The sequence below is a fragment of the Vidua chalybeata genome, chromosome 2 (genome assembly GCF_026979565.1).
Source record: "Vidua chalybeata isolate OUT-0048 chromosome 2, bVidCha1 merged haplotype, whole genome shotgun sequence".
Taxonomy (NCBI): domain Eukaryota; kingdom Metazoa; phylum Chordata; class Aves; order Passeriformes; family Viduidae; genus Vidua; species Vidua chalybeata.
This window is the reverse complement of record NC_071531.1, coordinates 98,482,405-98,507,998: the sequence shown is the minus strand read 5'-3', so window position 1 is coordinate 98,507,998 and position 25,594 is coordinate 98,482,405. Positions and strand designations below refer to the sequence as shown.

The window sequence follows — 25,594 nt, the reverse complement described above, 5'->3', positions numbered from 1 at the left end:
TTTCTTGTGTTGAACAGACTTCTGTTAGGAAGATTTTACTAGTTTAAGATTTATGTACCTGTGGGTGCTTGCATCATGTTGACTCATTTGAGTATAATCTAGGTAATAGATCTGGGAATTGGAATTGTGTAGCAGTATTTGGCTAATAGATATAATCTAATTGCAAGCCTGGACATGGGTTGATTTTAGCTCCAATATGCTGCATCTGGGCAGGTGCAAAGGAATTGGGGAAACCAGCTGGAATGATGCCAGCAGTGCTGAAAAGCCAAAGCTGATCTAGCTGGTAAAGAGAACTGATCTTAAAAGCTCCATGTTGTGTTTGGTGTGGCCTCCTGACGAGCCAGAATATGCCTGTTATTGTGGCTGATGAGCTCACTGGAGGAGGTTCAACAAGACCAAATGCCAGGTCCTGTACTTGGGTCACAACAACCCTACAAGCTGGGGGAAGAGTGTCTGGAAGGATGCCCAGCAGAAAAGGACCTGGGGGTGTTGGTTGACACCAGCTGAACCTGAGTGTGCCCAGGTGGCCAAGAAGGCAATGGCATCCTGGCCTATGTGAGAAACGAAGCCCACTCCTCCATATGGTAAGAGTTTAATAAGGGATAATAAGGGACAGATCAACAAAGCAAAAGTAACAGCGCTTTGTGCATGGCAAGGGCCAAAAGCACACCCAATTCTGTAGCAAGCAGTCCTTTATACTGTTGCAGTTGCATAACTTCGCCAAATGACTTTGCACATTTCTCACAGCCTGTTTACCACAACTCTGCCTCAGGTTGTCACAGCATTGCCTAAGTCCACAGCTGCAGTCCATCAGGGAAGCAGTCCAGGGTGGTCTTCTGATGCCACTCTAGACTTGGTATTCTCCTTTTATGGTATTTTGTTCTCTTCCTTTGCTATCTTGGTGTTATAAGTAACCATGTAGTTGTTGGCTTTCACTAATTATATATTGGCTTTTGCAAATTACTAAAGTGGATGCTGTGTTGTGCATTACAATGTTAACTTTTGCAGAAGTAGCTGTAGTTGTGAAATAATAACGAATACTTTTATTTTTGTAACTAACTGACAATAATGAGAATAACTCAGATATGAAGTACTTGTGTAAATAGCTAAAACCATCTGCATGGTCAGATAACATTTAAGGAACAGATGGGATGAGGACCCCTGCTACTGACCCTTCGACTATCAATAACTCTCACCTGCTGAAACCACGGAACAGAGGGAGTTGTGGGGAACTGACCCACAAAACCACATCCACGATTACTGCATGTACTCTAAAAAGGCGGGCTAGTGGTCAAACCAAGCTAAAGAATTCCCAGAACATGTAAACGAGTTCAAAGAAATGTTCGAACATGTATAATCTTTAAGAATATGTATTTGACCAATGCAATAGAAAAAGTATATAAGAAGAGTTACTATGGTCAGCTGATGTGCCTCGGGCCGTAGCCAAGCACCCAGTGCTGTTATTGATTTTTCCCTTTTATCCCGTATTAAAATTCTAAACATTTTGGAAAGTGGGGTTCATTTCTCACACCTGTATCAGCAATAGTGTGGCCAGCAGGACCAGAGCAGTGATTGTACCCCTGTACTTGACCCTGGTGAGGCCACACCTCAAATCCTGTCTTCAGTTTTGGGCCCCTAAAATCAGGAAGGACGTGGAGGGGCTGGAGCGTGTCCAGAGAAGGGCAGCAGAGCTGGGGAAAGGTCAGGAGCACGCGTCCTGTGCGGAGCTGCTGAGGAAGCTGGGGGTGCTTATTCTGGAGAAAAGGAGGCTCCCGGGTGACCCTACCCCTCTATAGAACTGCCTGAAAGGAAGGCGTAGCCAGCGCGGGGTCGGCATCTTCCCCCTAGCAACAAGTGACAGGAAGCTCCAGCCGGGGAGGCTTAGCTTGGACGGTAGTTCTGTGATTCTTTGAAAAGTGAGCGCGGGGCTGGGGGGGATGCAGGATATCGCCTTTCCCATGGTGAAAGCCCTCGGGAAATGGCTGCTCGCCGGCGGCCCGCGGCACTGCCTGGCACGGGTCTGGAACCCGGGCATCGCATCCGTGACCCCGGCCCGCCCGCGGTGGTCCGGCCACGCCTCCCTTACACGTGACGGGCGCCTCAGGGGCGCGCCTTCCCGCCAGCCACGCCAGGGCCGCGGCCAATCAGCGCCGCGCGGGTGTGCGGGGCGGAGCAGCGGCCGGCGCCACCGCGCATGCTCCGTGCCCCGGCCGGGCGCGCTCACTTCCGCGCGGGAGAGTTGAGGGCGGGGGAGGGGGCGGCGGGAGTGACGGCTCGCGCGGGCCGCGCCGTGCCGCGAGCGGGCGGTAAGTGCCACCGCGGGCACGCGGGGCGGGGGGAGCGCGGAGCCTCCTCAGCGCCGGCCCCGCACCCCCGCTCCCCCCGCAGTGCCAGTGAGTGGAGCCGGCCGGGGCTCGGGCTGAGCGGAGGGGGCGGGGGGGCCGTGAGGCGGCACCGCGGGCCCGAGAGTGTTAGGAAGAAGTTATTTGCTCGTGAGAGTGGCGAGCTCCCCAGAAAAGCTGTGGGTATCTGGTCTCTGGCGGTGTTCAGGGCCGGGTTGGTTGGGGCTCTGAGCAGCCCAGTCTAGCGAAAGGTGCCCTGCCCACGGCGGGGGCTTGGAACGAGATGCTGTCAAGTGAGGTGATCAGAAAGACAGCTTTATTTGTTCGTTCTTCTTCCTTACGAAATCTGGATGTGTTTGTTCTGTAATAACATACGGATGAAAATGGGGAGGTGAGTGTTGGTCGTGTCTAGCTATGAAATGTCCAGTCGTGCTTCTTTCCCCACAAAGCACAAATGAGGGACACAGTGAGTGTGGGCTAACAGGTGTGTGATTTCTTTCTTCCTACTTCCATAGATCCAATCCTGCACTGTGCTGAAAGGAAGAGGAGAGCAGAGCAGGAGCTGGGCCAGTGGGTTTCAATAGCACGCTGGAATTCAGGGGACTTGGGTTCTTTTCCTTACTCCCTATGGATATACTAAGAGATTCTGTGCCTTAGCCTCCTCCTGTGTAAAAGGATATTTACATACAAGAATGCTTTCAGAACTGGGTCTGGAGAGCAAGTACTTAGACAAACTGGTAACGTTTCAGCAGGATTGTTGAATCTGAAAGTGATACAAGCCCTGCGCTCTTGCCAGCACTGTTCTTCCTTTTTACTTTCTGTTTCCTCTCTGGTTTTCTTCCCTTTAGTCGCTGTTGTGTAAAAAGACAGAAGCGAAACCAGCAGCCCTCCTTCTAGGAAATGGCGCAGGTTCAGGAGGAGCAGCCAGGTGTGACTGCTCTCTCAGCTGCTGCTCTGCCTTCCGTTTTGCAGCGTCATTTGTCCTGTCATGAGCGGAGGGCAGCAGAAGGGCCCTCAAATCTTACAGCTGAATTAGGCCCCCTGCATTCCCTGTGGTGGTGACAGTGGACGCGAAGGGTTGCAGAAGGACTTTGGGACAGCAAGGGATTGACTGTAAAAAAGCAGGTGAAAATCCAGCATTGATAAGTGGAAGATTATGTATGTGACAGAGAAACAACCATGACACTGATGCCCTCCCTACTTAATCTGATGCCACTTAAGAAAGAGATCTGGTGAACTGTAATACTGGTCTGGTTGACAGGGTGGTATTGGGTCATTGTTTGGTCTTGATGATCTCAGAGGTCTTTCCCATTCTAATTGATTCTGTGACAAGTATGTGACTCTCACTGAAAGGCATCCCTTCTGGGAGGGCCAGGAGGACAAACCTGTGGATCTGTCCCTATGATTTCTGTCTTGAATTCTCTCCCTGCAGTTAGGTACAAATCAGGGTACTTTTGTACCTTCCATTGTTTGTAGTCACATTGCACAGAATACCCCAGAGGTGCAGTTGGTGCAAAATATTTCCTGGTAAGCAAGGGAAAGAACAAGGCCACACGGCTCTCACGCTGCCTCACATTCCTCTCCAGATGCATGGCAGCACAAACCACCAGCCCTCCACCCAATTTTGTTTGCTCCAATCACCGTGGGCCCCACTGCTTGTTGAGCTTTGTGGTTTTTTTTACTGCTTTATGCTTCCAACAGTAGTTCTCTGGAAGTGTCAGCTCTGTGCTCAGAAGCAAGCTAAAATGTGATTGAAATAGTGAGAATTATTAAGGAAAGAAGGAAAATACAGAGTGATGTTGGGACTTTGTAGTGTAAATGGTAACCCATCCTTTTGGAGGTGGTATGCTCCTCTTTGAGTTTAGCCAGAAGACTATAGAGAAGGGATGGAGAAATGACAGAGGTGAAAAAAAACTGCAGACCAGCTTCTGTACAAAGAAGAGCTAAATAGTTTCAGATTCCTCGACTTTACAAAGAGACAGCAGGAGAAACTGTAACAGAGCAATGCTGTCATGAGTGCTACTGAAAGAATGGAGCAAGGATTTCTTGCCTTTTCAGACAGATCCAAGTGTTTCAGATGGAATCCCTGAGTGGCAAGCTTAAGCCCTGCAAAAGCAAGGCATTGTTCAGATGAGACGTAACTGAACTGTGGAACTGGAAACCTGCCCTTAGCCTATCCCTTCCTGCGTAGGAGCAGCCAGCCAGCTCCACTGCCCCGTTTAGCTCCATATCCTCTTCCTGGTAGTACTCTGTAGCAGAGAGCTCAGGAAGAGCACAGGCTCCTGTGGGGGTACGTCAGGTTTGCATGGCCAGGTTTGGGTGGTGGAGGCCTACAGGGGTGGCTTCAGTGAGAAGCTGCTGGAAGTTTCCCCCATGTCCAGCAGAGCCAATGCCAGCCAGCTCCAGGACTGACCCTCTGCTGGCCAAGGCTGAGCCCAGCAGGAATGATAGTAATGCCTCTGTGGTAACATATTTAAGAAGAAAAGAAAAAAAGTTATTGGGCAGATTTAATTGTGGGCAGAGAAGAATGGGGTGGGAATATATGAGAGGAGCAACTCTGCAGACACTGAGGTCAGTGGAGAAGGAGAGGGGCAGGAGGTGCTTCAGGTGCCAGAGCTGGGATTTCTCTGCAGCCCCTGGTGCAGACCATGGTGATGCAGGATGTGTCCCTGCAGCCCAGGGAGGTCCACGGGATTCAGAGATCCACCCACAGCCTGTGGAGGAGGTGGGTGCCTGAGAGGAGGCTGTGACTCCATGGGAGGCCCATGCTGGAGCAGGGTCCTGGCAGGGACTTGCAGACCCATGGAGAGGGAGCTCACCCTGGAGCAGGTTGTGCCTGAAGGACTTCACTCCATGGGAGAGTGATCTATGTTGGAACAGTTAATGGAGAACTGTTGTTCAGGGAATGGACTCACTGAGAAGTTTGTGGAGGACTATTTCTATTGGGAGGGACCCCACACTGAAGCAGGGGAAGGACTCTCCTTGAGTGTGGTAGGAACAATGAGTGATGGACTGACCATAACCTGCATTCTCCATCTCCTTGTGCCTCTTGTGGGAAGGAGGTAGAGTTTGGAAAGAAGGGAGGGATGAGGGCAAGGTGGTTTTAAAATCCATTATCCTGCTCTGATTTTGTTAGTAATAAATTCAGTTCATTATCCCCAAGCTGAGTCTGCTTTGCCTGTGATGGTGTTTGGTGAGGGATCTCTCCCCCTCCTTAACCCATGAACCCTTTGTTATATTTTCTCTCCCCATCCAGCTGTGGAGGGGAGTGATGAAGTGGCTCAGGGGAGTTCCTGGCATCCAGCCAGGGCTGACCCACCACAGCGGGACAGGATACAGGGCTAAACAGGGACATAGATGCAGGCTGGCTGCTTCTGCACAGAGGAATGGCCAAGAGCTGGACTTACACTGCTTCAGGATTCCTAGAAAGGTGCTGGAGTGACCCCAAGGTTGACCATGGCTAAGTGTCTTCTGCCCTCCATAAGCACCAGGATTTCTTGGGAGCCTGTAAGAACACCGGGGACTGTAGACTCCATGTTTAGCCCCTTCCTTAAAAATTTCCTAGAGCTGGATCCTCTGACTGGGCCTGAGCAGGGCCTATGTGTCTGCATTGATTCCAGATATTGGTTTGGTGCTGAGAGCTTTTCCTGTATTCTAGGCCATTCAAACTCTAGCTCATTATTCTTTTGAATTTCTTTCTTTTCTATTCTAGTTCTAATATGTCTTTGTGTTTCTGTTTGTTTCTATTGTATTTATTTATTGCTCAGGTTCTGAAACTATAGTGTATAGATGGGTGTTGGAAATCGGTTTCTACCCTGCCTTGCTTACAAAAGACATAGAAGGACAGAAGGAGTGAAACTCCAGCTGTGTGCAAAGGCTAAGTGACTTGTGATTACAAGTAAATTGTCAGTAGTGTAAGCCAGAGGGGAAAAAACATAAAAGTCCTCCTCTACTCTGGTGGTGTTTTCACTTGGGTCTACCCAGTCTGTTTTATGCAAGGGGAATGGGAAGTAACAAAAAAAGTTTGTCTGTGGAAACACAGAAAAAGGTTGCAGGATTTGTTGGACTATGAGATTTTCTGCCTATTTTGTACTTGGGCCTTACTACCTCTCACAAGAATAATTTAACTTCAGATCTTCCTATTTCTTGAAAGTAAACACAGATTTTTCTTCTCCCTTGTCATACAGGAGTTTGTGCTGTCAGAGGTGACGTCTCCAGCAGAGGATAGTTTGGAGTATCACACCTTGTAGGAGTGGGAAGTTGTTGAAGATTTCTGTGGTGGACTTGCACAAAAAACACAGACAAAGTAAAATTTCTGCTACAAATGTTGTGGGGTGATGCTCTAACCTGCTGGTGGGGGATGTGTGTAAAGGCTTGACCAGAAACACTTAGACTGCTTTTGTGAAGTAAATAGCTGGCCTCAGAATTTTGCATCTGCTGGAGAAAGACTATGTGAAGAAGAACAATTAAGACTTGAGTGGATATGGCCAGGAAAAGATAACGTGTGTCCCTGGGGCAATTCCCAGGGCTCAGAGAAAATTCTGTCACTCCTGTTAGCATTTTGCCCTGTTAAGAGAGAATGTTTGAATCTCTCATTTACAATTTTTTCTTGTGCCCCAATTTACTTGCAGACCTCTCCACGCTACTTTGCTACATCCTTCTTACAGTAAGAAATTAGTTTCTTGTTTTCTGTGAACTCCTGGAAGGCACTGGTGAAGCTTGGGGTCAGCTGTTTTTCTGTCCTTTGTTGACTTGCAGACCCACACATGGCAGCAGTAGGTTAAGAAAACACTGTGAGTGATTGCCCTCCTCTAAATAAAAGGAGTTTCGCACCTCAGAGCATGACTTGCCAGGCTGCTCTTGGATTTGTTTTTGGAGCAGATATTTCAAGCAAGCTTGAAAACTCTTGTATTACCCCTTATAACTTGTTAGTGACTTTCCAAGAGGAGATAAACCACTCTTTCTCCTGCTCTAATTGCTGGAGCTCCTGGGGTCTGGTTTCCATCCCACTGCTGTGCCAAGTGCAGGCTTTGCCAGTTCTACTGGTAGTTGTTCCTGGAGGAGCAAAGCACCAAGGGTCAGGGGATGTAGGTGAAGGAGCAGTTAGAGTGCAGGTGTTGGCAGGCTCTGCTTTCCTTTGTCCTGCTTGGCCTGTGGAAGTTGTTTATTGTTTTGTGTTTTGTCCCAGTTTTCCTGCTCTAGGTGCTTTCTGGATAATGGCGAAGATGGTGAGAACAACATGTGCATTTTGTTCAGAAGGGGAGGCTGGCTCTGTGATGTATATTGCCACAGAGAGAAATATTGCAGCTCATCAGGATTGTCTGGTGAGTGCCTTTAGCTGGTCAGTATCGAAGAGCAGTGGGGAAGGGATAAAAGGGGGAAGTTTCCACTGCTTATCTGTTTTTGGTTTTGCAATGATGTCTGGATTGAAAGGCTGGTTACTCAAACCAGAAAGTTTATATTAGATTGAAAAGCTGTAAAAAGCAACAGGGCTTGGCAGGGATTTTGGAGTGGGAGAGGATGTATCTGCACAGCTGGAGCTGTTGATTTGCGGTGTTTTCATGTCTGTCTGTTGCTGAGCAGTGGTCCCAGACACACATGAAAACACCACAAAGACCACATATGGTATAGCAACAGGAATAGGTCTTCTTGACTATTGAGACTCATCCTCTTGGATGAGGATTCTCAGACCACAGAAAGTTGTATACTTAAACTTTTGCAGGAAAATATCCATATCACTTGATGGTTAAAAACCTTTCCAGTGTATCCCTTATTTAAAATAAGGAATAAAAATATCAGAAGTTGATGATATAAAAATATCTGTGAAGCTCTTAAGTGTGTGTGATCCTTCTAGTCTTCTAGTCTTCTTGCCTCTTCTTGCCTCCCCTTTATTCTAGAATGTTGGTAGAGCTGGTTCTTGGAGTGCAGAATCAATTACAGCTGCTGTATTCTCCCTTCAGCAGAGGGAGAATATAGCTGAGGGCTGTTTAGTGCAGGAGATTGCTGCTAGAGCAGCTTTCTGGCTGTCACTGTCCCAGCCTTCTTATTCTCACAATTGTTATGTCTACATCTTTATTTTTCTGATAACTTTTTGGTTAGTTATTTTTTATCAGAATGTTTCACAACAGTGTTATTTTATGGCACTTGAATGTTTTATTTGAAACAGGTTTATTATGGCTTTAATGTTTTTCCAATGTTAAAACTTTTCTCTCTCTCTCTGTTTTTTGTTCTTTCTCCTTTCTTTCTCCTCCCAGCACCTTTACTCATTTCTCTGCCTTAGACTTGTTTGCGCTGTTTGGGTTTTTTTGCAGTCAGCTATCACCTTCTGAGCAGACAGACTGTGCCTGCTAATTGATGAAAGGGTAGCTCCCTTTTGTTTGGAATTATCTACATGTAATGCTTAGGAAATATTTGCCAAGAACTTCCCCTTCCTCATTTACTGTCATGGCTCAGCCATTCTGTGGGAATTAAAGTGGCCTGAGTGTGCATGTGTGCATTTTTAGCGCGTTTCTCCCAGTATGTGTACAATGTTTGTTTTTTTCCTGCAGTCAGCTGTTGTCAGCATTGGGCTGTATGGAAATCTTATTACAGAGAAATGTTGCATCCAGCTGTAGGTCTGAACAACTGAGCACATAATAAGATGTCCAAGGTGTGGAGGTCTGTTGCCTGAAGATATTTTCATCCCTACTCTGAGCACCCTGGAATTTCACATTTTCTTTGTTCATGTTTTTAATAAGTTAACTTTCTCATCTTATTATCTTTTCTTAGTTTGCCTTCAGGTTATGTGAAATCTCCTGTGTGGAAGGAGAAACTTATTTTGACTGCAGAAATGTTTAAGTTTAGCTCCTTGTTCAGTATAGGTGAAACCTCTGTTAACACAGAGAAAAATCAGCCTTCTTAGGTAGGGCAAGTGCAAGAAGAAAAGATGTATTCCTTGTCTCTTTTCAGCACTGGTGACTGAGTCATTCTTATTTCTTAAAACTGTCTCTTTTGTCTTTAGTTATTTTCCTCAGGATTTGTGGAATCTGAAGATCATAACCCAGAAAATCTGGAAATAAGGTTTGATGTGTCATCAGTGTTAAAGGAGCTCAAGAGAGGAAAGCGGCTGGTAAGGAGATGCTTCTGAATATGCAGTTAGTCCTATCTCATATTATTGAAGGTTGTCTGGCCTGTTTTGTACTTTAAAAAAAAACCCATTCAAGTAGCTGGTCCTTCTGATCTAATAAGATTAGGGAAATTACAGGTTTAGTGTTGGAGTCATTGATTTAACATTTGGTGTGGTGAAATTTAGTTCATTTTGTATTAAAATGCAGGTGGGTTTTTTTCTGGTCTTTATGTCCTTAGTTGAAGTTTCCTGAGACTTTGGTAAAGAACTAAGCCAGTTCCTGAAACAAAAGAACGCTATCCACAATTGTAAAGGGAACACCTTCTGAGTTTTGCAGAAATATGATCATTTAAATTAGGGGTTTTTTAATTTGCCTTTGTCTTCAGCTGCCCTCCTCCCCTAAAACCTGGGTGGAACTCTTTTCATTATGAAGTTAGCCTAGAAAACATAAATACCAACATTAACACCAATTAATGTTTAAATAACTTGGGAAAGCTGCTCAGTGCCCTCACATGGCTCTTTGCCTCATTTTACAAAATTATCAGTATGAAATAGAGGTAAGATAGCAAAAAGGTGGCTGAAATAATGACCAGGGTAGGTGTTTGCAGGAGTGAATTTGCCTGATGAATTACACAGAAGTGACTTGCAACGGAATACTGGATTTTCCCACAGAGAACGGCATTTGCCCTGTCTGGCAGGATTTGGAGTAGCTGCCTGTGACATTTACCTGGTGAACCCCCTCCCATTGTAGGTGTGCAACTTCTGCCGCAAGAAGGGGGCCACGGTGGGCTGCGAGGAGCGCGCATGCCGCAGGAGCTACCACTTCTTCTGCGCGCTCTGCGACGACGCAGCCGTGGAGACCGACGAGGTCAAGGGCGTCTACAGGTACTCACCGAGTGTCCTCTGACTGTCACTGCCAGCCTCTGGGGGTGTCAGCAAGAGGGGCTTCATTGGGTAGGGTTTAAAGGGTTTTTAGGGAAGGAAATAAGTTCCCCTCTCCTAAAGTGATGCTTGGTCCTCTGTTTGCGAACTGTGGGAGAAATGTTTTCATTTCACAGGATAATTTTACTGCAGTGGGAGGGAATCTGTTTAGTGCTTGAGCCTGTAACATCACTGAAAGATAACAAGGCAAAAACTGAGAAAGTCAGTCTTTACTGACTCTCTAGCCAATCTTCAAGAACCAAGACTTTTATTAATGTCACTCAGATTCTAAATTTTTTGTTGGTTCAGAAGCTCCAGTAAACATGGTCTGAGCACAGAGCAGGTTATTGCCCTTCTAGATCTGCTCACATTAGTCAAATTCAGGTAATTTTCCCCCCCCATGCTATCAAAGAACTTTGGTTCCCACCAAAGGCCTTGTATGTCAAGTATGTTGCTAGCAATAACATGATTGAATGGATTTTAAGTAAATTTTCTATCTTGATCATGCTAGTCCTGGTGTCCACTGCCCTTGGGCTGCCTGCATTGCCATTGACAGGTGAAACAAATTGTTTGGAGGATGCAGATGAAGGGGTTGAAAAATTGGGGCTTTGGGGACCTTTTGAAATGCTGAAGTTATAGTAAAGTCTGAGGTGCATTTCTGGGCAAGGCCAGAGAGGTCGCAGGTCACATTAGACTTAGATTAATTTGGGGATCATCTAATCACTACTTGTTTCAGAAAGGGGTGGACTAGTGCAGTCCTTAGTAGCAGTGGAAGATGGGTCCTCTTGTGGCAAGATACTTGCACTCCTGTGGGGTTCACACCACTCTCTCTCTAAAATGAATGCATCTGTGCAGGGAGGACGGGAGCTGTAAAATCTTTGTGAATCTGCAAAGCTCATGAAAGAGTGTAACTGGGAAGGTGGAAACTTTGTATGATCACAGTATAAATGACTTTCATCTTATAGCTTTAGAAAGAATAACTCAGGCTCAAGAAGACAGAACTCAAGATGTTGAAAAACAAGTGGGACTAGCGTCAGTCTAGATACAAACTGGTAAAGAAGTGCTTGCATATACAGTTTGGTTTGGTGGCATTTTTGAGCTGGTGACCTTGGAGGTTTGGAAGAGGGACCCTTAAAAATGCTTTAAATCTCTGTGTGACACTGATAGCCTAGGAAACTGGGCTATAGCAACCTATATTGAAGAGCTGGGAAAGGACTGTATTAGAGAAGGGTACTAAGACAACTTCCAAGGATCTGAACCTAAAGATTTTAGCACAGTATCAGTGGCATAAATAAAGCACAAAAATTGTAGAGCTAGCTGAAATTATTGGAGAGTAGACTTGAAAAACAGTGGATGTGGATTGACAGCCCCTGCACATTTTCATGGTGAAGTATAACATACTGAAAAGAGAGAATTCCTTTGAGAGAGGCAGAGCTGGTGGCTTTAAATTCTGAGTTGCCATCATTGTGATGATGGGTAGTGATCATTAAAACAAACAGAGCAGAATAAAGAGAGAAAGCATATAGTGCTGTGGAAGTGGACAATAAGAGTAGAGGTGGAGAAATAAGTGCAATCTGTACTGCTCTCTTGCAAAAATGATAGTAGGGAAGTGCTTCCAAATAAAGTGGCCTGAGGAGTAAAATATATTGTCTGTACTTTGTAAGATGTTCTTGTGCTTAGGATGGGTTGTTTTTAACCCTGAAAGACTAGAAGTAAAGGGAGGGGAAGACTAAAAAACATTCTCCAGAGGGCATGTTATTTACAGGGATGTAAATAAGGTGTCTCCAGTTTATAGCTTTCTGATTGCATTGTTAGGAATACCTAAATCTGATTTTTTGTGCTTCAAGATGCATTTCAGGTAAAAGAAGTTCCTCATCAAGCCAACGGTCTGCATTTCTAAGGGCAGTGCTTCTGTTTTTGTTAAAAGAATGACAATAATTAGAAAATGACCTAGTAAATGCAGTTCCCTTTAAAATTGCAGCAGTCTTGGCAAGTAGATTTGTAAGGAAGAGATAAACTAAGCCATGCTCCTGACAAAGCATTTTTGCTTAAAAAGTGACTTGGGATCCTTCTGTAAGAAAGGCATATTGTAAAAGTTGGTTCATGTTCTCTGCACATTATTGTATCCAAAAGATAAGGAATATTTTCATATAAATTTGTTTCATTTTGCCTCTTCCAAGGAATTCACATTGCTCTCCTAGAACCACTGAAAATATTCCCATTTCACATATTACTGAAGTCTTTAAGTAACAAATGGACTGAGCAGCTTTAAGCTACTGGACCTTGCACAGGGTTGCCCCACATAGTCAGGATTTGGGGACCATTCCGTGAGCAGGGGAGGGAGGGGCACAGAGATCTTCAGGCAGGTGAGCGCCTGATGCTGTGCGTGGTGGTGCCCTGTGGCGCTGCCAGCGTCCTGCAGGGCTGAGGAATGGAGGGTGACCCTGGGCAGATGTGTCTGAGGAGGCTCTTGGCCTGTGTGGGGCAGGGCCAGGGGGCACAGCTGCTGTGATGGAGCAGTGTCAGGACTGTGGTGTTTCACCTTGGGAGCGTTAATCTCATTTCAGTGTCTCTGACACAGTGATTGCCACATGCATGAAATGTGTCTGACTCAGGGCCTGAACAGTGGGCAGGCCCAGACAGGGTGGCCTGATGGAGCTGATTATTCAGAGCCTCAGTGCTGAGAGTCCACTGTGGCTCTGGAGTAAGATTCATACATCTGCATGCATGAAACTTTAAAGTAGCTGGTTTTTGAGGTGGGTAATGCTGAACAAAAATCCTGACTTTTCTGGACTGTCTTTCAGTTTTATGTTCGGTGGAAAATATCTGTTAAAATAGGTCAACATAACTCTGTTTGCATATTTATTAATACTTCTTCTCTTTTTCTTGAAATTGAACTTAAATTTTAGAGTGTTCTGCCCAAAACATGATCCAGGGAATAGGACCAATCACTACGGTGAGTTTCTTTAATGACTTCATTGATTTCATTTGTTTTAGAAGTTTGCATCCTACAGTCAGTAATTCATAAGAACAAGATAAATATTACCACCTTCATACTGAGTGGTGGATTTCTAATTTTGCAAGAGTGGTTTGGTTAAGATCCACATGTATGCACAAAAATCAAGTTTTTTTTTAAGTGGGAAAAGTCAAAATTTAATCCTTCCCGAATCTCCTTGAAAACTGACTTAAACCACAATGGACCCAGTCCTTAATGGAATCATTCTTACTCTTCTTTGGGCAAGTAGGTCCAAGCAGCTTGTAAAATCCGTGTGAGACGGGAGAGCCACACACAGGTTTGCACTAGATTAGCAAGGAAAAGGCTGTTGCAGGAGAGTCGCCTTGGTATTTTATCTGTGGTTATGCAGACATTCACATTTGAATCTTTTGTATTTACTGCACTAGTTTTTAAAATAGGGCCTTTCATTCTGAAGGATCCCAAAGAGCTTTTTAAGTGTAACAAAAGGGTTGTACAACCCCTGCTTAAGGATTGCTTCCTGTGCAAGGGAAATGCAGCTTCATTTGGCAGTCCTGGCCCTTCGTGATTCAGAGGTATTTGGAAATCCCAACCAAAGCTGGACCTTGTTAGCCCAATGCATAGAACTCTGCTCACAGTGAAGTGGCTCCTAGACTGGCCTTCACTTCAAATTTGAACTCAATTGAACTGTAAGCACTTGTGCTGACAGTGCTGTGCTCCCACTGAAGTCTAGCAAATTTTGGCCAATCTTCTTGACAGTCTTGCTCCACCTTGATGACACTTAAGAGATGGGTTAGGTGGTTATTATTTAAGCTTTTATTCATGAGGGCTGGGGCTTCGCGGAAAGACTCCACAGCTTGTGAAAGTTGTACAGTAGGTACGGATTTATTCAGTGCCGGGCACATGCCAGCACGCCGGGGTCTCTCTGAAGCTCACTGCAGGGTCTGAGGGGCCTCTCTTATCTCCAACAGGCCTCGCATTCCTTCCACTCTGTTTGGAGTAATAAGCTCTTCTTATCAGGATCCCTGCATTCCTTTGTCCATCTTCAAAGGCCTTTGCAAGCACAGCAAGTTACAGCGGGTTAAGCAACATATGTTGTCTAAAGCAGCTATCCTAACTCTGAAATTAATTTCTACCCTAAATTAATTTCTAACCCCCCATGTCTCACTTTTTAGCCAGACATAAGTCTGTTTAGTATCTGATATTGGTGTGGTTCACTAACCAAATGCATCTTTTTAGTTTACTTAGTAGCTTTGCTTTTTACTTATCCATAGTTCTGAATCCTGACCTTTCTTCCCTTTTCAAAATTATTTTGATTTCTGTGGTCTAATGGTTGTCAGTGTCTGTTGGGGCTGCCCAGGGTCCCAGGTGATCTCCTGTGCAAGTACTGGACAGGCCCAGGATTGCTTTGTTTCCAGTACCAGTGCCTAATGTCTTCAGGCATTAGGTCCAGCCCTCTAGACCACCTTGTTCATCAGGAGTACTTAAGTCTTACAAGGTTGAATCACAGAATTATTTAGGTTGGAAGGAACTTTGAAGATTATCTAGTTCCAGCCTCCTTGCCTTGGGCAGGCACACCTTCCACTAGACCAGGTTCTCAAAGCCCCATCCAGCCTGGCCTTGAACATTTCCAGAGACACGGCATTCATAACTTCTCTGGACAAATTATACTAGAGTGTCATCACCCTCACAGTAAAGAATTTCTCTGTATCTAACCTAAGCCTGGTGTCTTTCAGTCTGAAGCCATATCCCTTTGTCCTGTCGCTACATGCTCTGGTACAGTCATTTCCTGACTTTCTTGTAGTCCCCTTTAGATACTGGATGAGTTTTGTGTCTTCAAATGCTGCATATGCAATGTTCTCTGAGAAGAGAGTTTTCTCCTAGAGGAGTTCTTCCAGAGGCACTTGATTTAGAGACCTTCTGTTTATGAGGGGCGAATGGATTCTGCTGGCAGTGTCTACCCTGCCTCCTGAATGAGCTTCTCTCACCTCCTGAGTGTAGCTGTACCCTGGGAAGTGGGGAGCAAGTGGAGACTTGAGTAGAAGACATTTGGTTCCCCAAGCTCAATGTCTCCTGCTTCATAGTTTGGAGAAATGGGGTCAAGGAAGATCCCCTTATTCTTGGTTCATACAATATTCTTGTGCTGGAGTGACAGGGCTTTGCTGTGTGATTGGAAAGGGATAAGGTGCCTTATGGGCCAAGAACTCTCCTTGCAGCTCTGTGCAGCAAGGATGTGAGAGCAGCTTGGACTTGGAAACAGGCTCCAACCTCTGTTTAACAGGAAGAGTTGGATGTGGACAGAGTAAAGGCTGACAAATGCAGGAGAGCAGCCAGCACTGTGCAGGGCAGGGAGGAGTTGGGCTGCTCTTCAGACTGCGTTCCTCTTGTATAAGGTATCCTTACAGCAGATATCAGGGAAAGCTCAGAAAATCCCATCATGTGTCAAAAATACAATGCTGGACAGCAAGGAACACTTTGTACCCACAGCAGTATCTCCCACACTGCCCCAGATTTGACCTTACAGGTTTGTTTTGGATGAAGTGAGAGACCAGTTTCCTTTCATTCCATGAAAAATGCAAATGTACAGCACCAGTACCCAAAGCCCAAATTTGTTTCCACAGCCTCCATATGCAACAGTGGTTCCTCATTCCTCTTGATAGGATGATTTCTAACAGGAAAGGCCTTACTAAGTGCTGCCCAGAGGTTCTGGAATTAAGCAGGGAAGGGGAAATATAACCCCACTGTACACTAAATATTCAGGTTTTGATGGGTGGTTGCACTCTTCTCTGCCTTTCTCTGCTCGTGCCATGTCTTCCTTGCCAGAGCTATCCTTCTCTGCTTCTGATACTGTAGCTGTTTCCAAAAGCTGCCAGTTACGATGCTGGCAAGAGTCTGGTGCATGCTGATAGAAAGGACGCAGTGAAAGCAGAGATAATTTTTCAGAAATCTCATGCCACATCACTACAAACACTTTGTAGCATAAATAATATTAAACTGACAAGTCAAATGGCTTTTGGAGATTTTATGGGAGGGTCCTTATGTTGATGAAAACCCTAATGCCATTTGTATGTCTTTGAGAACACCTAAGTAATTCTTTATGTAGTTTTAGTTTTGAGGGTGTATTAATTTATGTAAAAATTGTTTGGAAAAGAAACGAAACAGTTTTTTAACACCTAGAGGTAGTGCTGCTGCCAGGAGGAATAAGTTCACTCTGCCACAATTAAAAATGTACTGAGTTGAAAAGGTTAAGTGATATCCTAATGCTATAATGATTTGCACTTTTTCCTAATGGTTGGTTCATGCTTGCAATTTTCCTTAATGGAAACAGTGTGAATTCTGCTGAAATGTCAGGTTTTTGGGGAAGCTGAAACATACTTCTGCCTTGCCACCCAAAGTGCCTCACTTCTGTAGCTTTTTGGGAAAAGAAGGAATTTAAATGATGTGTGATGGTCAGTCTGAGGTTGTCACTTTCATTACTTTGTTGTTTATTGATTCCTAGATGCAGCTAATAAGAAAAGAAGACGTACATTGACATCTCCCACCATTACAGAAGAAATGGTAATTCTGAATTTCCGTAGTACTGAATTTCCCCCTAAAACAGGGAGCCCACACCTGCTCCAGCAAAGGACTTTCAAAGTATTCTGACAATGTTCAGAAAGAGCCTTGGGAGTTCCCAGTAGGAATTTGTTAACTTCTCTGCTATTTGCAAATGCAATGCTTAAGGAGGGTGGTGTCCCAGGTGTTGGTTTTTCTTAAAGCATGTTTTGCTTTGAAGCAGTTTTTGCTTCCATTTTCAAAATAGAATGTCTGCAAAGGAATATTGTTAGCCATTCAGAGAAGCTGACTGTGTTCACAGAAATGTGGACTGCTTTTTATCTTTCTGCGAAGACAGAAGAATGATAACGAGAGCAGCAGTAAATGTCAGCATGATGGAAAAATACATTGCTTTAATTTTCTTACAGAGTACAGAAGAGACAGCAGAAGAAAACCATTTACGAATACTAAAAAGAAAAAACAACAGGCATAAAGGTGAGACTCACTTTGATACCAGAAGGGTTAATTCAGTTTTTACTGTGCCTGTGAAACTTAGCAGAGAAACAAGGCATGCAAATGCTGCTCCTCCAGCAAGGACAGTGGCGAGACAAGAAGATATGTGGCTCAAGAGTGCAGTGACAGATGGAACAAAGGACTTATTCTCTGGGAGCCTGGGGTGGGATTTATGGTAATGGATAAATTGTAATATGTATGTAGGGAGTATATATATAAGCAACACACTTAACGTAGAACCACGGTGTCCATGTATGGTTAGGAGTATTCCCTGCAAGACCTTGGGCCTGAAGAAAGGATGCTCTCTTTTAACTTCAGTGTTAAGGAGCCTTATCCTGATATTTTGGACATTTGGTAACAACTTTATGGAGCAACTAGGAGGTACTGTGATCTGTTATGTTGAAGTGCAGAGCTTGGAGATGGCTGGTAGCAAATTCTGTGCTGTAAATGTAACTTTATGATTCTGCTGAGACAAGTGGCTCTCTGTGTTCTGGCGTGGCAGCAGAAGTCTGATTTGCAGAATGTTTTAATAACTGTGCAGCAAACAAATGCCTGTGGTTTGGCTGAGTGAGACATGCTGTGTGATGTGAGTTGGTGATTCAGATGGGAATGCCCCACTCTGGCTGGCTGCTGCATTCAGCTCTGTCTCCTGCAGACAGGGGTGCCTCTGCCTGACACTGCTTCTCCGTATCAGAACAGTTAAATCTAAAATGGGAACCCTGGAAGACGATAACGGGGCAGGTGCTCTGAGGAGGGGGTAGCACATCTTGCCTTTGGAAGCCTGGGTGTACACAGGGTGCTTAACACAATATAGGCTTTCACTGCATACATACGGTGTTACAACAGTGAGATGGATCACAGGACCTGTCCTTCAGTGCTGCAGTTTTCATGTTACCCTGAAGCTCCTGCTGCAGTTGCTTATTGGGATTCTGCTAGCACTTGGAAGTTTGGAATGTGCTAGTGGTGATTATTCACCTCACGGTGGATATGCTTAATGTATGGGCGTGGTATTGCAAGTGGCTGCCTAGTGGTCTTTTCTGAATTTCATTACCACTGTAAAGAACAGGAAACCTATAAAGAGTCCTGAAATTCTTGTAGAGCATCTCATGTAAGTGAGATGGCATTTCTTTCCTCACAAATGTCTCCAGTAAAATGTAACGTTGTTTTTAACAGCGACTGGCAGACTTTTGTGACCCGTCCAATGGCTCTTTGCTTTTGCACAGCCCATTGCCTTGATATACTAAATCTTGTCACTGACCTGCTGCTCTGGCATCAAGAAAAAATGGTTATTTCTCTATCAATCCAAATCTGACAAAGTAGGTATATAAAATGATCTGTAATAAAAAACTTTAGTTGCCTGGATCACTTGGAGTAAAAGTAGCCTAAATTTTTACCAAATCTAATATTGATTCATTTATTTCACTGTTTTCTGTGCTTTAGCCTGTTCAGTCCATGGTGTGGTCCTAGGGATTGGTGAAACTGCAAGCAAGACAAATCACTAGGGGGTATCATGAGCTTTAGGAACGGAACATTTAGAGTTGTGGAGCTTGAGGAGCTGTTTGCTTGTGGTGAACGAAGCCAAATCGAGAGCTTAGGGAATTTTACACCCAGCACAATGCTTATGTTTGCCTGGCTACTTTTTCAGCCCTACTGAAAAGGGCTGTGTGAGTGGCTGGAGGAGCCAGAGATCTGCAAAACTATTTGTTACTGGTGGAAGGGCTTTGGCTTAAATTTTAGTTTCTGAAGAGAGGGAGCAAAGCCCACTTTACAGATCACTCCTGTATGAGAATGCTTTTGTGTTTTAACAGTTCGAATAGACTTTGTTAGGAAGTGCAAACAAGCTGGGCTTCTGGATGACATATTTGAAGAAATGCTGGACACACTTCACCTGGCTCAGGAAAAACTGATGGATGACAACACTTCAGAAACAGGTGTGTTTCAGGGGGACCCATGGCAGGGACTCTGCTGTCAGAGCAGAGGTGCAGATCTGAATCCCGGGCACTTGGCCCTGGGCCACCTTCCTGAGAATACCATGGTGCTAAATAACTCAGTCCTTATTTCTGCAGCTGTGCAGGAGGTTGAGAATGACCTCCCCTTTTGAATGACCACTTACAATGAAAGTCCCAAGAAACTTCTTTCTCAAAATTATATAAGAGCTGCCAACTCAGCATCTCTAGTGAGACCTTCTGACTTGAATTTTAGAAGCCACTTTTACATGTTGGCATAAGCATAGGAAGGTTCAGTCCAGCCTCTCCTCCCAGGCACTGGGGGACAGAAAGGTCCTGAAGAGAACCAGGTTTTATTTACGTCATAAGTCTGTGTTGCTCTTGCAGCTTCACAGAGGTACCAGCTGTCTGTGAATGTCAGCACTCTCTTCTGAGTGAAAATCCCTAAGTATGTACATTTTAAGGCTTTGGATGATTTGTTACAAGTGTACTGTCAGCTGATAGGGTCTGTTTGGGGTTTTCATGGGTTTATCGCCTTGTATGAGGTACTTTATTTTTAAAGAAATCCAATCTTGCTTTGTCCACAACACAGTTAAAGAAAATTCTGAACTTTGCTCTCCAATTGTCCTCCCAGTTTTGCAAAGCTAGGAGTAATACCTTTGCATAAAGAAGACTATTTAATGCAAAGTAAGTGAAGCACATGCATGGAAAGTGAAATGCCCCTCCTGGAAAGTCTTCCTTCTTGAGCAGCTTGTGTGTCAGTTGAATTCTGTGAGTGTTTTGTATTTTGCTTCAGCAGAAGCCTCAGGTATGAAATTGAGGTGTAATTCTTGGATGTTTCTTAACAGCAAACAGGGATGGCTCAGTCCCACATGTGATCTGTCAGGAGGAATTGGTACAGTCAGCTCTGCCATCACACAGTCCTGGCACACTGAAATGAAATATGACTTAAGTATATTGCTCTTCTTTAAATGCACTGTTCATGTGGTGCAGACCCAAAAAGGGAATAATTTTCTGTATGAAACTAAAAAGAAAGAATTGATAACTTGATCCTTTTTTCTCAATACAGATTATATGAGAAGGAAGACAAAACCTCAAGTAGTCAGTATGATGGAAAATAAGTAATTAGTGTTTTGTGGTACTTCTAATGTAGGGCTCTGTAAACTTTTACTCAGTAGTGTTACATCAAATTATCTCTTTTCCTAGAGTATGAAGAGACAGTGATGGCACTGTTTGACTGTGGACTTTTTGAAAATATACTGACAAATATTTATTCAGGTATGTGCGGAAAAGCTGTCAGAGGAGCAGTTGGTCTGGGGTTTGGCATTGAAGTTATTCTTATGAGAATTTTGATAGAACAATCATTTAAAATAAAAATTCAAAGGAACTTTTTTTCTCAGTGTTATATAAACAGTTGAATAAAAGCCATGGCTAGCTGAATCCTTAGAAATACAGTATATCAGATAGGGCTGGCTGACCTGAAGGAGGGAGCAACTTACAGTTCCACAGCTTTAAAATTCCAAAGGGTCTCCACCCCAGGGGAACTCCCCTCTCCTGCAGCTTATTTGGGTTCCTTCTCCACAGCCTCCCTTCAGCAGTTTACCAGTGTTACAGCTCTGCTGCTGGCTGACAAGTGCTGGTCAGAGTAATGCTTTCCACTGAAACACAGCAGCCAAAGGCCAGCAGAACTCACCTGGACTGGGGGGAAGTTGTGCTTTGAAAAACAAGATGAGAATGCTCAGAATGAAATGCAAACAAAGGCAGGAACAGTTACTTGGGAGCACCATTGTGGAAGGAAACTGTGGGGCTTGGATTCTCAGCTGTTTGAAGCAACAAGGCTGAAGCTGTTTTTCAGGCAGGCAAGTCTCATGCTTCCCATTTCCTCTCCAACAGTTGTTCTGATTTTTGCTTTAATTTATTCTGGTGAAAAAGGTTTTAATTAGCCAGTGTTGAGGTTTGGTATGTAAAGGTAATGTTTGGTGTTTCCCCTTCACTTGACTGAAAAAGCCAGGCTCCTCCATTCAGTCTCCTGTTCTGGCATTTAAATTCCTTTTTCAGCAGTTGGAGTGTCCAGTGTTGCAGTTGTCTAACGCAAGGTTCCACCACTGCCTCATCTGAGGACATTAAAACATCTCTGCTCAGAATTCTTTAAAAGGGACACAACCTTGGATCACACTTGTTTCTTTCACTGCTGCATCAATTATTTCATCCTCTTCTCAGCTTACAGGAAAACCTCTTGATATTGGCACCTCCCTGCACACAACCATGTGATTCTCATGGGTTCTAGTTGTCCCCTCTCTAAATCCCCACAGCTCAAGCAGCTCAATTCTTCCTGTACCACACAATCTTCTTTTCTGAGACCTTTTAATTTCAAGGTCAATAATAATGAGGTTGTTTCCAAAACTGATCCAAGAGGAGCTCTTAAAATGAAGTGGTGAGAAAAAATTAAAACCATGTTAATTACAAGTGAAACTGTAGAGGGAGAAGCAAATCACCAGCTGCTTTATTTTCTTCTTTTATTTGTTTATTGTTACTGTTGTCATAATCTCTTATAAGCTCTAGGTAGCTCTTTGTGGTGACATACTAAGTCAAGGACTACATAAAATAGGACTGGTATAAGTACTGTGTCTCAAGCTGATGATTTTGGGTCATATGCCATGCTTGAAATTCAATCTTTTTGTCACTTCTTAAATCATCATGCAAAACCTGTTCTGAAGCCTTATATGTCAGCACAGCAAGGCTGTGCTGAACTGTAACTGGCAAAAGGCCTTTTTAAAATCCCTTTCTATATATCGGGATCCACACTCCTTTTGCAGCATGCAGCTTTACTGCATACTCAACTGCATGCAAAACCTTCCACACAGGATATGCTGTTGCCTCAGCAGCAGTTTCAGATTTCTAGGGTGGAGGTTCTTTTCCTCTCCTCCAAGGGAAAGTGACTTATTTTAGTTTTGCTTTCAGTACTGTCATGCATCCTGCTTGGGTAGGATGCCTCCATCAGATTCCCTCTCTCTGCTGGTCAACAGTCTGGCAGAAGCTTTTGAGCTCCTTGACAGCCTTTGTTTTCAGGGGGTTTGCAGCAGCAAATTCTGCAATTCAGATAAAGGTTGTGGAGACAAAGGCCATGATACTTAATTTTAAAACTGTTGTACAACTCCTTCGATGAGAGCCCCATAGCACTTGGGGCAGTCATTCCAGGTTCACATCCCTCAGGCCATTCCTGATTACAGAGATACATTTTCTTTCCCTTCAGCTCATTTCCTCTATGAGGTGGAAGGTTCCCAATCTGTTACCTGCCTTCCTGTGGAAGCATTTCTGTAGGCCAGTCGTTCCCATCACTGACATCTTTATCTGGGCTACTTCTCTTTCTGCCACATCCTTTTGGCAGGAGAGAAACTTAGCTGTGTGTCTGAGCTGTGTGTGTTCCATCTGTAGCTCTCCCAAATGCTGAACCAACAGGATCAGAGAGTGTTCTGAGTTGGAAGGGACCTGCAAGGATCACTGAGTCCAACTCTGAAGTAAGTGGCTCGTATGGGGATTGAACCCATAACCATGGCATTACTAGTCCCATGTTCTAACCAACTGAGCTGCTTTGTTAATTTCTGATAATTAATTCATATCCAGATGCTCTCTAAGAGGGCTTTTTCCCTTGGTTCCACTTGTACATGTCCACTTCATCAAGTATGTGTCACTTGAGTGCAGAGGGAAGTGGCATCTCCTTCTCTTCAGTCAGAGCTAGGCTGGGGCACCAGGCCCATCTTCAGTGAATGCTACCAGATTTTCCCATGGGCAGCAGGTACCAACAGTGCTCTGGCTGCCCATGTTCAGCACCCACACCCAGTTTTGGGTAATGTATTTAAAAATGTGTCCATGTCCCTCACCTTCCACATTTCCACATCCACCCACAGGCAGCAAGTGCTGTGCTTTCTCACTACAGAGGAAGAAAGGAAGAAGCAGCAGGGAGGCAAAAGGCCAAAGTGCTTTCCTTTTTTTTTTTTTTTTTTTTTTTTTTTTTTTTTTTTTTTTTTCCAAATAAGTTAAGACTCTCTAATTCTGAGTGGCATAGGGTAAACATCTGGAGAGGATTTCTGGATTTCTCCTCTCCACTCCACTCACTGGAACTTCAGAGACATCCTTCAACACCTTCTTCCCCAAAAGAGGAAAGATACATTCAGTTTGTACAAAATGTCTTCTTACAAGAATCTGAACTCTCAACATTGTCACGCTGAGGAAGTCATTTGTTGTTCATAGACCAGCCTTGCTGCTCAGAGGTCACCAAGACCTCTGTGTGTCCTGTTAACTGAACAAAGCAGGTGCTTCATTTAAAACTTGCAATTAACACTGTAAGGTTGTGGTAATGCTTCTGAATACTGGCAGGGCTCCTTACTGAGCTCTCACTGACTTCAATAATCTTTAACATTAGGGAAATGGAAACAGCAGAGGGAAGCAGAAATGCAGACAAGCAGGGCTTTGCAAATAAGGTAAACAACTTGGTTAATCCCATCAGGATACTGTCAATAATGATTTTGCCAGAAGCAGGAGAATAAATGCTATTTAATTGTGTTTTTGAGAATCGAGTCATTGAATGCAGTTGTCCAAACCATCTGTTTTTAGGTTTAATTTTGTTGTTGGCTAAAATTCATTCAGCTTGTAAATTTGCTTTAGGAGTGTAATTTAGAGATGGTATCTTTAAAGATTTAAAATACATCATTGTTGAGGGAGTTCTCACACAAATAGGCTCTGAATACAGAACCTTTACAGCTCATATGCCAGTTAACACAGGGGATTAGTAGCTAAGCTAGTAATTTTTACATATGCTGAGATGTTTTCATCTCAAAACTAGCTCTGTTATAGATGGATGGCAGAGTACGTGACTCCTGCTCTGTGCTTTCTCTGACACACCAGCCAGGCTCTCAGCAGACACAGAGTTCAGTTTTTTGTGAAGACACCAGGTGTGCAGGGTGGTGGGTTACAAGCATTGCTGCAGAAAGGCAAAGGTTTTATTGTAGGTTAAACCAAGCAGTGGTAGCTGTGCAGAGTTAATGAATATGTATTTTATATTAGTAATACTTACGTATAATAATAAAATGTTTTAATTCCTTAATAATGAAAGCTTTTTATCCCTTTTTCATAATAGTAACAGAAGAAAAAATCCAGAAACTTTTGGAAAACAGAAAAAGACTGGATCACAAGATTGAGCTACTGCAGGACTTAAGAGAAGTCATCATTCCTACTCCAGAGAACATGGCCAGTACATCCAGTACAGTGTCTGAATAACACCTCTCTGTGATGGTGCAATTGTTAGGATTTTCTAATGATAAAGACCATAGAGCAGTCTGGTCAGTGCCCAATTCCCTAGCCCCAAGATGAGGGCTGAATAGGTGCAAGAATGTGGTGTTGCACTCTTTTTTATACCTCACTTTTGCAATAATTTAAAGTCCTTCAAGTTTTCAAATTTTCATCTTCAAATTTTTGCCTGATTCCACTATAAATTTCCATTTATATTGCACAATGGAATATAAATCAGTGTTATAAACCAAATTTAGCTTTTGTGAAAACCCAAGAGAACCCTCCAGGGAACAGTTTTTTTTTTCAAAGCCAAGGGCATGTTCAGCTGCCACAGAACACTTGCTGAAGTCACTTAAAACTATGGGAGCCCTCTCCTGGCTGGGCAGTAGCTGCCTCGCTTGTCTGTGTCCAGATGGTGATGTTTGAAGGATCATAGTGCTGCTTTGGCTTTCCCCAAAAAGATAAATGAGCAGAACTTGCACTTAAAGAAGCCTTTGGGATTATAAACAGGAGTTTAATTTAAAAAGCCAAATTATTCTTCTTTATTGACTGGTCAAGGTGTACTGCTTTCTGCTGTAAGGGCAGTGGTGAAGCAGTGTTTGCAGGCAAACCAGAAAGTGTTGGGCAGTATATTCAGAATAGATACAATGTCAAATGTGGCAGAACGGTGATGGGATCTTCCTTTGTCCATTAAGAAAGGGTTCAACTTTCATGTGTTTTGTCTTTAAAATATTGTTTGAATACAGAAAAGCATTGTTTAGCCACAATAGGCTAAGTTAATAAAATAAAACATTTTTTAAAGGAGCTATGTGTGGACTTGTGCTCCCTGTCCCTAAGCTGCTGCACAGGACATGGCCAAGAAAAGGGAATGCTGTCAGGCTGTGCTTTACCCAGCCTTTGGCTGAAGGACAAGCAGAGCACTGGCAAACACCACTTGGTGTGGCACATGTGACATCCTGTTACAACAGCT

General features: G+C 44.0%; 1 protein-coding gene across 1 annotated transcript in view; it reads left to right on the top strand.

Moving 5' to 3' along the window:
- SETDB2 (SET domain bifurcated histone lysine methyltransferase 2) overlaps window positions 1-25,428 on the top strand; it is a 45,352-nt gene extending 19,924 nt beyond the window's left edge. The window contains exons 15-23 of the mRNA XM_053934778.1: window positions 7,531-7,666; window positions 9,343-9,450; window positions 10,199-10,332; window positions 13,278-13,324; window positions 16,842-16,900; window positions 17,305-17,371; window positions 19,198-19,320; window positions 20,542-20,613; window positions 24,473-25,428. Of these exons, the coding sequence (XP_053790753.1) occupies window positions 7,531-7,666; window positions 9,343-9,450; window positions 10,199-10,332; window positions 13,278-13,324; window positions 16,842-16,900; window positions 17,305-17,371; window positions 19,198-19,320; window positions 20,542-20,613; window positions 24,473-24,612 (886 nt within the window). The 3' untranslated portion in view covers window positions 24,613-25,428. The remainder of the gene's footprint in view (window positions 1-7,530; window positions 7,667-9,342; window positions 9,451-10,198; window positions 10,333-13,277; window positions 13,325-16,841; window positions 16,901-17,304; window positions 17,372-19,197; window positions 19,321-20,541; window positions 20,614-24,472) is intronic.
- The last annotated feature ends 166 nt before the right edge of the window (window positions 25,429-25,594 follow it).